The sequence below is a fragment of the Elephantulus edwardii genome, unplaced genomic scaffold, assembly GCF_000299155.1.
Source record: "Elephantulus edwardii isolate Elephantulus edwardi_28Jun2011 unplaced genomic scaffold, EleEdw1.0 scaffold00023, whole genome shotgun sequence".
Classification (NCBI taxonomy): Eukaryota; Metazoa; Chordata; class Mammalia; order Macroscelidea; family Macroscelididae; genus Elephantulus; species Elephantulus edwardii.
Genome location: NW_006399773.1, coordinates 22196229 through 22209502, shown reverse-complemented (window position 1 = coordinate 22209502; position 13274 = coordinate 22196229). Strand labels below are relative to the sequence as shown.

Here is a 13274-nt window from a genome sequence, read left to right as displayed (position 1 = left end):
TCCATTTCTTTCTTAACAATTTCTAATTTTCCTTCATTCATGGCTCTCACATTACATGTACCAATCACTAGGGTCTGCTTACAACTGTTCCTCCTCCTTTGAAAAGCTTGAGAAGAAAACACACTTCGGATGAAGAAATTTAACGCTATTCCACAGAAAAAAGCCAAGTAAACTGTCATATAAGTTGTGACAAATTAAAAATGTGTAAATGTATGCGTAATAAAATTTTCTAAGATACTTAAAAGTGCTGGGGAGGAAAAAGAGAAAAAGGTAAATGTTTATGCAAAAAAAATTTCAAGAGCATAGTTCTGAAATTCTAGAATCTATTCATTAACTTGCTTAAAATAAGAAAATCCCTCAACATTGTCAGAAAAGAACAGGCAATGTATGACATAATTCCTAGCATTTTCCCAATTTTCTTACCTGTAAGAATAGATGTTATGATTCTTATGTACCATCAATTTCAGTACAACTCACAGAGACCCTACAAACAATAGAAATGAATTCTGTCCTATATTGAGGCATCCTCATCATCTCTGACATACTTGAGCCCATTGCTGCATTCACGATGTCAATTTATCTCTTTGAGGGTCTTCCTCACTTTTACAGACACTCCACCTCTCCAAGCATAATGTATCTTCCCAAGGATCAGACCCTCCTAGAAACATGCCCAAAGAATGTGAGAAGTTTTACCATTCTTGCCTTCAAATAGTTCTCTAACTGAACCTTCTCCCAGACATATATATTGGGGGAGGCAAAAGGTTATAATCTAGATTAGTAGTTGAATATAGTCAAGACAGTTTAGAAAATGTGCTTTCAGACACTACAGTTTTAGTGTTTCAAAGTTCTCAGTCTTGTGAATATTGGCTCCCCTCCTGAAGTCTTATCTACTGTTATGAAGTACTCAGTCACACAAATTATGGCCCCTCACCCATGTTTTACAACAAATTTGGGGTAAGGCTCTTAGCTGCGGTTCCAATGGTGTAGCAGTCCCAAGGTACCATCTCATGTCAGGTCTCTAGTTTGGCTGTGGCTGCTCTCTTTGTAGTACTGAGTTTTCCCTACTGGGAGTGGGGAGGCCTCTCCTTCTGCTGCCAGGTTGCTCAATTTAATGGCAATCTTCTCGTGGACTGGTTGATAGTCAATCCCGTTGTGGATAGGCTCACATGACCTATTTGTTCTGCCCAGTTAGATGATAAAATCAAACGATGGCTAAGAAAGCCACATTGAAAGAAAAAGTATACATGCTCATTGCCTCAAATCTGTGTTATACACTTTTCAAAAATATATTTATAGGGAAAGTATTACATTCTATTTGAAATAGGTAACAAATGGAAATTCACATAATTACAACTAAAATGTCACACGATAGATGTAAAATAATTATGATACCTTTTAAAATGTACACTAATGTCATATTTTTTACTATAAGAGGTATATTAATGAGAGATTATAAAGTGTATATTCATGAAAGACTCTGTACTGTGGAAATAGAAAAATATAATGCACTATAATTGAGTGTTATTATAACACTACTATATCAAGTCTAATTCATAAACAATTCAATTAACAGAGTGGTTAATTGTTCACTAAATCATCATTGTTTAAACTACAAATGAAATTATAAATCTGCCTCCTTTACAATTGAAATGTACTTATTCTTTCAGGATTGGTCGATGAACCAAATATTTAATATGTGCTCCATCTAACAAGCAATTAAACTTAAGACATAAACTAAGTTTGAGAGTCAATAGTAAAAATTTTAAAGACATTTTTATTCATTGTACATTTTCATTTCCAAATTTTTCCACTCACTAAGATCTGGGAAGATAATAATTTGCCATTTTAATAAGATCTGTATAAATGCATTTAATATTCAAAATCTGACTTGTTGTCAGTCCTAATCAAAGTAAACAAAGCTCTGCAATGAATGAATTTAATTACTCCGAAACTAGTACGTCTAGCTAAGATGAAAAGCAAACGAATGCAATCTAATCTCGGCACAGAATATTTATGATTATAAGCTTTGTCAATAGCAAAGTGCACCAACTGTTCATATATCTGACTTCCAAGAGATACATGAATGCTAATCAGTTCATTAGAGGCTTCTAGTTTGTGATATTTAGCGACAGGATGTAGTAGCTTTCTTGTCCATGGAGTATAATTGTACTCAGAATGAAAAATTGTTTCCAGCAAAGCATCATCCTTCCTGTTTCTGATTTCCTGCTGGTTGCTTTTTATGAGCTGCGTACCTTCAAGAAGCCGACATCACTCAGTTTCTTGTGTCATATGAATACAAGTATGAAAAGGTTCTGAGATTGTCTGCTGAGGGGGATTCTAACTTTACTTGTGGCTTAAGATTTTAGCTTAAAGTAAGTGATCCAGAATCCAGAGCTTCATAATTAGGGTCCTCACCGTGGATCGCTAGTGCTATTTGCAAGTAAAACCCTTCCTACACTTGATCTTAGCCAAAAGGCCGAGAAGCGATAGTAAAACCCTTCCTAAAAGGTTTTTCACCTATAGGGATCAATAACCTGGACTTCAGCAAACACTGCTTAATGATTAGAGTAATAAGCCTTCACATAGGAATATTTTAAGATGATAAAATCTAAAAGAAAAACTATGAATGATGAAATTGATAAACCTCTACAAGAACAGATTTCTTTTAAAAGCACAATTTTATAATTGAGAGAGTAATGCAAGAAGTATTTCTGATGGCTAAATGTAGACATCAATGGCAGTTTTTTGTTGGGATTTTTTTTAAGAAAAAAAACAAACAAACACAAACCAAACAACACCCCCAACATGTTTAAAACTGTATAACAGCACGCTGCCTAATAAGAGAGGAAACAAAATGGGTTGGAAAGATACTAGAAACAATCACATTTCTCTGAATTGATTGTTGTTGGAATGGATTTTTATGATATTTCCAAAAAAGCACAATGAAGAAGCTGAAATTTAACTAATTTGCAATGAAAATGAAAGTACATACGATAAAATTTATGTTAATAAGCAAAGGAATAATACTGATTCACCCAATCTCTAAGGAACCACTTTATTTCAAGGACATCAGTTTAAAATAAAATATTAGCAGTGTCCATTATGAAAGTTCATTTTAGAAATGGGTTATCCTTTCATATAAAATTCAGAAGGTAATCTAGGATTTTAATAGTTCATTGTTGTTTTTGTTGCTATTAAGTGTCATCAAGTTGACTACAATCCTAGGAACAACAGATCTGAACCTAGCCCTACCCTAAGTGAGTAACATGTTATTACAACACAAAAGATAACAATCTCTAATTTCTAAGAATGGTTAACAATGATATTCAAAATTTGTTTTAGATAATAAAGTTTATTAGTTCTGTTACTCATTAGAGATTAAGCTACCAATTTGTTGATAACAAAGATAATTTAATAAGAATAAAGCCTTAAACAGAAGGATATAACCACATGACAATAATAAATATTATAAAATGTGTGTATGGGTGTTTTATTTTTAGTTTAGAGGATATCTACACATAGGGATGTTGACAAACTCAACTGTTATTTAGGAACTATGTAGTAATTCTAAAGGAATTATTGTTGTTGTTGTTGATTGCTGTAGAGTTGAGCACGACGCATAATAGCGACTCCATGAACAAAAGTCCTAATATCTTTCTATAACTATCGGCCTTTCTCCAAGTTCATAGTTTCCATAGGCATGTGGGTTAGAAATTGGATGTCACTCCTGCTTCCAAACCTGTTTTATAACTGAAAGCTTGACCAAATACTGTGCATATTGGGGAACCATTATGGCATTTCACACCCCAACGGCACAAGGTTCAACATCATAGCAAACCCAGATTATCTCAGCTAACAAATTGGCAAAGAGTGATGTATAAAGGAGAAGAAAGTTTCTGCAAAATATAACACTAGTCTCATTTGGCAGTGGTTAAGTGTCATCAGGTCGGAAATGACGATAGCGACCCTATGAACAAAAGACCTGAACTCTGTTCTATAATTAACATCAATTCATTATGTAGATAGAATTTATAGAGGAAATAGTACAGTTTCTAAAACATGAGTTAATTAAGAATATAAATCAATCCTCAAATTAGGTTGATTAGTTACACCAAATGTTACACCAACTTAAAGCCTTTACGTACTTTAAAAACATCTTTATCTAAATCACACCCAATTCTTGGGAAAAGACATCGCACTAGGAATGGTGGAGAATCTCAGGCTAGGAAATCATGCTAGAAAAGGTGGAGGGTCTTATAGAGAGGAACACCTTCAACAAGATAGACCAATATGTTGTTATGTGCCATCAAGTCGACTGTGACTCATAGCGACCCTGTATACAACAGCTCTGATGCCTGCTCTGTCCTGAGCCAGTCAGTCTCTCTGCCTCTGACAAACATACCTCCATTGTCCCAGTTACTGTATCAGTCCCTCCTGTCTGGGGTCCTCTCCTTGGTTGTTCCTCCATCCTTCTGAGCAAGATGTCCTTCTCCAAGGACCGATCGATCACTTGTAGCTATGTGCCCAAAATATGTGAGACTGAGCTTCAAAATCCTAGCCACCAAAGACAAGCTTTATTTCACCTTCTTGAAGACAGACCCATTTGTCTTCTTAGTGGTCCATGGTATGTTCAATACTCTTCTTCAGCACCACAACTCAAAGACATCAATACTTCTGTTCTCCTTAGTCATTGTCCAGCTCTCTGATACATAGCAAATAACTGCGAAGACTATGGCCTGGAAGAGGTGCACCTTAGTCTCTAGACTGACATCACTGGTTCTCAGCACTCTGGAGAGGTCCCTGACAGCAGACTTTCCCAGTGCACAGTGTTTGTAATAATGTCCTTGAGCATACGGTAGGGTGCAGATCAATTGTTCATAAGGTCGCTATGAGGCTCAGTCCTTAGATGTCATCTAACAACAACAATAAATCACACCAGGACTTCAGATTTAGACTTCCTAAAATTCAGTTTTGATATTTTTCAATTTGTCAATAATATCAGGAGGAAATAATGTACATTAAAGGAAAAATATTTGAGAAAATATTCTTTCCATTGATAAGAAGTAAAAAATAAGAATTATTAGAAAAAGCATTTGTTTATGTATTATTCTTTATAGATAAATTCTTTGATAAACTGCCCTGCAATCAAGTCAAAGTTAAGAACTCGTGATTTGGTATTTAGAATCATCCCAAATTATGCAAATACATCCAAAATGTTAAATAAGTTGTACTCCTGGATGACCGATGATGCAAGTTATTTAGAAAGCAAAAGGATATGGACATCTTTGTCACAAACTTGTCATGCGAGTCCTCAGGAAGGGGAAAGGTTTCCAAATCTTTCTCAAGCTGTTTAAGCTGCCTTCCCATCTGCTTCATATTCTTTTCCAGCATTTCTACAGGGACTAAAAGAGAGCATAATAAATGCCTTAAAAGGACAAAATTAAAATATATAAAAGGTAAAACACCTTGGGAAAAAAACACTGATAAAAATCTTCACAAATACTTTATTTTTTTTAAAAAAGACAAATTGTTGTAAGATTTTTTTTTAAAAAAAACTTTTACATTTAAAACCTAGGTAATCAAGGAAAATTAGTAAGAGTCTTCAAAATGTAAGAAGAATGAAAACCAATCTCTATCAACTTTCAATAAAAATTTAAAAAGAAAAATATTATAATGTAAGAAGAAATTTAGAAGATATGTGACATAAACTACATTTAAGAAATATATATTATTCAAAATTAAACTCCATGAAAACAACACACACAGTATTACCAGTGTATTCAGATACAGAAGTAAAGAAAGATTGCTTTTACAAGTAAATATACTTAACCATAAATTTATCACCATTTAAAATAAGAATGGAATTTTTTGAGTGGGAGCAGTGAGGATACAGATATGGTGAAATGAATGGAAATGCTCAGTAGTGTCCAAGTAAATCTACAACAGGAATGAAAGGCATCTGAAGATATTTGAAGTAGCATGTATGTTGAGGTAAAAAAACAAGTGTTTGAAGATTTGCTTTAAGTTCAGATGAATTTGATTAAAAGTACATTTACTTCTTTCCAGCCAATGTGACTTATACAAAATGATGCTTTAAAAAATACCAAAAAAAACCAGACCAACCACAAACCTGCAAGTACAAGAATAGTTAATTAGAATTAATATTTCTAAAAATTGCAATATATAATACATGTAATATATAATAATACAAAAAATAATAAAGTAGTAAAATGTCATACTTATATTTCATAGTCTGGAACTAATTAACTACAGATTGAAAAGGTTGGAGACATCCTTGGAAGCATCCAAACTGCCCCAGAAAATGGGATTATGTTTACAAAAAGACCCCAAAACCCAACAATAATTCAAAAAAATAGCTGTTTATTTTTTAAAACAACTGAGTTTTAAAACACAAAAAACCCTTACTATATACTATATATGTGTGAGTGTGTGTGTGTATGTGTGTGTGTGTATAGTTTGTAACCCTAATTCAATAGAGGGCAAGAGTAGGCAGGCATGAAAAATTATGTAAAGAGACACAGTATTAATGGTTTTTATTTTTAGCTGTATATAAAAAACACTTTTTTCATTTAACCAATATTAATAGCTATTGAAAAAATATTAATACTTGTATAGAAAATTAACAAGCTTATTATTCTTAGACAACATGTTTAAATAATTCCACTCACTGAACTGTAGTTGTTGATTTTAAAGAGCAGTGGTAAGTTAGACTTTGGCTCCGAGTGCTGGGCACTCTGAAATGATACCCAGATACATTTTTTTGAGTGGTTCCCTCCCCCCTTTAACTTCTTTCTCTTTCACTCTTAAAACTGAGGAAGTAACGGAGAAAATAAGTACATAAAATGTCTCTTTCATGATAGTAATTTAGTCTATCAATTCAGTCTACTTAACTCATGCCCCACTATTTAACAGCAAAATGTTCAATGTAGTAACAAATAATTGCTATGATGTCGTGTATCATTCAGGCAGAACTGACCTATGGCTGACTCTCAGGCAGGTTTTCAGAGGCAGTTAATTGCATGAAAGGAGATTGCCCATTGTTTTGTCCCATGGAGAAAGGAGTGGATTCATACCACGTGCCTTCGGGATTGCAGTGCACTTTCTTACTACTAGGCTGCGTTACTTTTTTTTTTATGGTGATTAATTATTCATTAAAAATCCTACATCTCTTTTCTAGGTCTTTCTTACTCATTTAAATGCCCCCCTTCTTATTATAAAATTTTTGATCTTCAAGTGAAAAGATTTTTTTTGTCATTTTTAAAATTGTCTAGAGCAGTACTGTAAGGTTTTTAGCCAGGGTCTTCTAATTAAACGAAAATGATTGGCCAAGTCACTCTTTTGTATGGACTGGTTAACTTATTATGCAAATTGTGTGAGTTAATATTCACTGGGAGGACTGGATGCAAATTACGTTATTTGCAGTTCACTGAAAGGATTGACCAGTTTGTGGTCCTAGTAGGAAGGTCACATCTTGAAACTGACAAGGAGTTTGCTTATAAGGGTCAATCGCCCAGAAGTTCAGGAGAATCTCACCACCACCATATGATTGCTTGGAAATCTGAGGTGCAGCTTGCCAGCACTCGCAATGCAGATACGTGGACATGAACATGCTTTTATCTCTCAGGAATATTTACGTTTTCTATTTCTCATTGCTACAGGTTGTTTGACCAGTTTTATACATCCTAGTCCGACCAAGTTTCAAAAATGTAAAATTCTTTCCTTAGGTAAATACATGCTCTGAAAAATTCCTAACCCATAATTCAACTTAAGTGTGAATGGGGTGCAACTTCAAAGGGATGTAGTTCCAACCCACCAGTTGCTCCACCGGTGGATGGGTAATTCCCTCCCATGTGACTAACTGCCTCTGAAAACCTGCTGCAGGATCAATTACAGGATGTTTCCACCCTGACAGTACACAACAACTTCACTCAATTCACGGTTGCAGAGTCAGTTCTAATTCACAGTGGCCTCCAGTGGTTCTGCCTCCGAGATGCTGGTGGATTCCAGACACCAGAGCCACTCAGCCTTTCAGTTACCAGAGTAATTTACTATGGACTGCTAGTAATATCACGAGCCCTTGTGGCCTAGTAGTAAGAAGTTGCACTGCAATCCAAAGGGCATGCAGTTGGACCCCATCACCTGCTCCAAGGAAGAACGGTGGGATATCTCCTCCCTTGTACCTCTGAAAAGCAGCCAGGTTCCAACTTGATGGTACACAAATATAATTAGTATTATCAGTTAAAATGTACTGAGTAGTTACTATGTCAGGGAATCATTCCATAGCAAAAAGCTATACCAATTGCTGCAAAACAAAAGGTTGAGAGTTTTAAATCAATCAGAAGAATCTTGGAAGAACGGTTTGGCCATGTATTTTCGAGAGGTGATAGTTACTGGAAATTCTATAGGGGGAAAAACAGCTCTATTCTGCAAGATGTAGGACAAAAATCATTTTCATCACAAACCGGTTTTCTCTCTTTCATCTTTTCAGGTGAGGGGAAAGAATGGTATGTCTGTCAAATAAAATGCTAAATGTCCATTATGAATGAACTTATTTAATTATCACAAGAGAATTTTCAGAGTAGGTATTATGGGTATATGAAAGAATTCTCATTTAAAAACAAAGCAAAACAAAACAAAAATACCTATTTTTTTAGATGAGGAAAGTGGAATACAATAAACAATGAGTAAGTAGTGAAGCCACAATGTAAATTCACATACTGTAATTTCAGGTTGAGTAATTAATTTGAACCATGGACATGTCAGTGACATCAGTTAAACTAACAGATATGATTGTCACATAAGTATTGGTTTCCTATACATTCTTGGCCAATGCAATTGCAAATAATCGACATATGACAAGTGTTTGTTAAGGAACATCGAGATGAAACTAACTCAGTGGCAATGAATCACAAGGGAGAAGGTTGCCTGTTGGAACCCTGTGAAGCAGCTAGTGGAGAGGAACTGTGTGCCTTTGGGTTGGCAGCTCTATTTCTTACCTCTAAGCCACCATACAGATGAGCATTCTAAATGGATTAACAGATACTTAGAAAGGCATCTATTAAAAATATATTTTTAAAATTATCTTTTTTTTGTTATTTCCATTATCTTTTTAAGATTCTTTAAAACACTGAAAATGTTTTAATTTCTCCCCATTGTTGCACATTTTCTTTCTCTCTCTCCCTTCCCCAAACCTCCCTGCAATGCACTCCTTGTTCCAGATTATTGTCATTTAAATTATCTTATAAAGTAGCATTCTACTACTGAACAAAACTATATACTTAAAAACCTGCCCATCTATTAATACAATTGCATTATGTACATCAAATTTGGCAAATGAGCATATAAAGGAAGAATTCTGAGGGATACCCATGTGAAAATAAGTACAATGCAAATGCTGAAAAGGAATATGGATAAAGAAGTGCATGTCAGAAGTAAGAGAGCAGATTCCAACCCCATGGGGAAGCAGAAGAGAAGGACACTTTTCTCTTAAGTATTGTCATCCTCAGTCTCAGAGTTGTTTTAAAGCCCAGATCACCTTTAGAGAGAGAAGACTGGAACCACATATGGTATAGATGGAGGGACTTACTCCACATGATGAGCCCTTCTGAACTCTACGGTGGCCCAGCCAATCAGGAATCCCTTGCCATCGGTGAGATCTGAAGCAGTTTTTCATTTACTTGACTTCCACCTCAGTGAAATGGGCAGAATTCCACCTCATAATTAGCGAGTACTGGCAACTCAAAGGTAAGAATCTGAGCTGCAATCCCAAAGGCATGCAGTGTGAATCCACCAGATGCTTAGAGGGAGAAGGAAGAGAATATTTTCCTGTTTGATTTACTGCCTCTGAAAATTTATGAGTTGATTCTGACTTGACAGTACACAACAATTTCCTTTAAGGAAGCTTTGGTGATGTAGTGGTAAGGCGTTGTGATGCCAATCCAAAAGCTTTCACCAACTGCTCCACAGGAGAAAGTTGGACAATCTTCTTCTGTGTGATTTAGTGCTTCTGAAAACCCACTGGAGGATCAGTTACAATTAGTTCCAAATTGAAGAAACAGAACAAGGACCAATTACCTCACAAATATTTGATGTAAGATTTAGTGCGTGGTTAACAAATTTTTTAGAGCTAGAATGTACAGTATGGTGTTCTATGTTATTCTTACACTTAGATGTGTAACACTCATAAAAACTAAAGAACACTCATAAAACTAAAAAACACTCATAAAAACTAAAGAAAATAAAATAAAGAACAAGAAAATCACCATGATCATCGTCATCTGGTTGTAACTGCAGTAGTGTGAAATTGTACCAAAGTGGAGTATTTCCAAAGTAATCTTGGCATCCACTTCCTAAACAACATGCATCCTGATATGAACTTTGATAAATGTCGACAGTTGTAGAGGGGCCTTAGGCCTTTTGTTCATAGGGTTGCTATGAGTCGTGCTTGATTCAAAGGCAATCAAGAACAAAAACAATCTGAAGTCAATCTAAATGATTTACTAATTTCAAGAGTAAAACAGTAGTAATGTTGAAGGGATATCCAAGCACTTAAGGCCTACATCGTAAGGAGTATGGAAGTTGTATTGTGAAATGGATCCTGTGGCTATTTCACAAATAAAAATCCAACCAAATTATTTCTGTAAGTATTTATAAGGGATGATAGAAGAAGAATTGATGCCTTTAGAGCTGTGGTGTTGGGGAAGAGTATTGAATATACCATGGATAGCTAAGAGAAAGAAGAGGTTCACCCTAGAGAGGGTTAAACCAGGCTGCTCCACAGAGACAAGGATTTCTCTGACCTCCTTTGGACATGTTGCAAGGAGGGCCTAGTCCCTGGAGAGGGATGTCATGCTTGGAAGGGTAGAGGGATAGCACAGGAGAGGAAGACCCTTAATGAGATGGATTGATTCAGTGGCAGGGATAATGAGGGTAGGTGTTTCAGAGACAGCGAGATTGGCAGAATTTAGGGCTATACATAGGGTTGCTATGAGTCAAAGGCGACTTGACAGCACATAATAACAACAATTAGTTTTAATAAAATAGACTCTCCTGTCCAGAGCCATCTATGAGACAAAGGAAACTGTGTCAAGTGTTTCGTTTTGTTTGCATTTTTACAGTAATTATTTCCATAGATGCTTTCTTTCCGTATCGTCAAATACTTATAATTTCATTCAATTTTCACGTCACAGTTCTTTGAGGTCAGACAATATATTTTACTACCACAAATCCCAACTAAATCCTAGCAGAGAGTTTTAAATCATATATCCTCAAAGATGCGTTAATTTACTACTGTATCTCCACGTGCACTATAAAGCGAATTTTATCTTTCAATTTTGTCACATATCTTTTTTTTTTTTAAATTTAGGTTGTTTCTTTTTCATTTCAATGAACATCTACAGAGATTTTGGAATTCCATTCATTCATTGTTGCACCCTTCTCCCCGCACAAACCCCTCCCTCCTCCCCTCTTTTGCTCCTCTCCTTGAAAAGCAAAATAAAAACTCCCTCATTGGTACACAATCCCCCCCAGCACCTCCCCAAACCCCACCCCCTACCCCCAAATATAATCCACTCTGCAACCCTCAATGCATACTCCTACGATAAAAATATTGACATATTTCTTTTTCATTATTTAAAAGCAAATATAGCTCTAATTTGTGTGGAATAATTATTTTAAGACAATTTGACTTTGATATTTGATTCAGTTAATATTCAATCAGAGGAACTTTGGTGGTACAATGGTTATGTATTTGGCTATTAAATGAAAGGTTGATGGTTTGATCCCATCTAGAGACTTCATGGGACAAAGATCTGGCAATCTCCTCCTATAAAGATCAGAATCTAGAAAACTCTATGGGGAAATTTTCCTATGCCATGCTGGGTTACTCAGAGTCAAAATTGACTCAATGGTACTTAACAACGGTATTCAATCACATAAAAAATATTTCAGTCACTGAAGATGTCATGTGTCTTGTACCCAAGGCAGCTTCCCATCAGTAATCTCCATAAGCCAGTGGGCAGCAGAACAATCAATTCTGTTTCCTGTGCTGGCAATCTGCTAGCTATGACCCTTTTCTCTCTAAAGCCCTCAGATTATGACACTCCATTTATTTTACTTGACAAGCATTACCCAATTCCTGCTTGTTCTGAACACTATTCAAGTCATCAGAAGCCACTATCTCTTCTCTGATTTCTGGTCTTCCACACTTTTTTCCTAGTGTCTTCTCTATGCTACACATAGACATTTTCAGATAAAAACTGAGTTAAAGATGTCCCTTCCCTAAAATGCTAATAAACATTATAAAAGATGACATTCAACTTTTTAAACAATACCAAATCTATTTGTGTCAAGTCTATCTACTTCATATTCTGCTACGCTGTGTTCCTCAGTCAGATACAACATGCTTCATCCATCATTAACTGATGACTTAGTGGTAAAGAATTGTACACTCAACCTAGAGGCACACAATTCAAATGTACTAGCTGGTCTGAAGGAGAAAGATGAGCTATCTCCTGTTCAATTTATTGCCTCTGAAAACCTAGTAAAGCGTCAGCTGTGAAATGATTCCAACTCAACAGAACAGAACAATGATAATCATCATCGTTGTCTGTTCCTTGTCTGGGTCAGTCCTACTCATCCTTTGTAGCTAGAGTTAAGACACTGAGCAAGCTCCCAGGTGAGGCTCTCCCGCCACCTTGTCTTCTCATCGAACCTAACAATTTCAACGTTTACTCTACTTGGTGACATTTAATCATTATATTTCTCTCTCCCAATCATCTGGGAATTTCTTGAGAGAAGAAACCACATTTTAATCATTTTTTATCTTCAATTAAATAACATAAAGCAAGTACTACAATGTTTGCTGAAGGAAGAGATTTTGGGTTTAACTTCAACCTCTCTTGAGATAAAAGCATTGAAAATACAATAAGAAAATAAAATGGATTGATTAAATCTGTAGAACCTTGAAGTCTAAGAAGTCTAAGAAACAGGCTTTCTTCAAGTGTCTTGTCATTAAGATAATTATACAACAGATATATTGAAAGAAGCCTGACATAAAAGCAGAAGTCTCAACTATAAATATTTAACTTAAAAGCAATGATGAATATAGGCTTCCTGCAACACCATGGCCTCTATGATTTACTTTATTAAAATTTCAAATAACAGGGTTGAAACAACATATATTTAGGTAATCTTTGTAATTAAAAAAAATCCTCTGTGAATATTTACTAGAGTTACTGTCATTTCTTCATAAC

The 13274-nt window shown here is 35.4% G+C and overlaps 1 protein-coding gene across 1 annotated transcript in view; it reads right to left on the bottom strand.

Moving 5' to 3' along the window:
- Positions 1-13274, bottom strand: part of DIAPH3 (diaphanous-related formin 3) — a 740013-nt gene that overhangs the window by 284516 nt on the left and 442223 nt on the right. The window contains exon 22 of the mRNA XM_006882733.1: positions 5278-5402. Within this exon, the coding sequence (XP_006882795.1) occupies positions 5278-5402 (125 nt within the window). The remainder of the gene's footprint in view (positions 1-5277; positions 5403-13274) is intronic.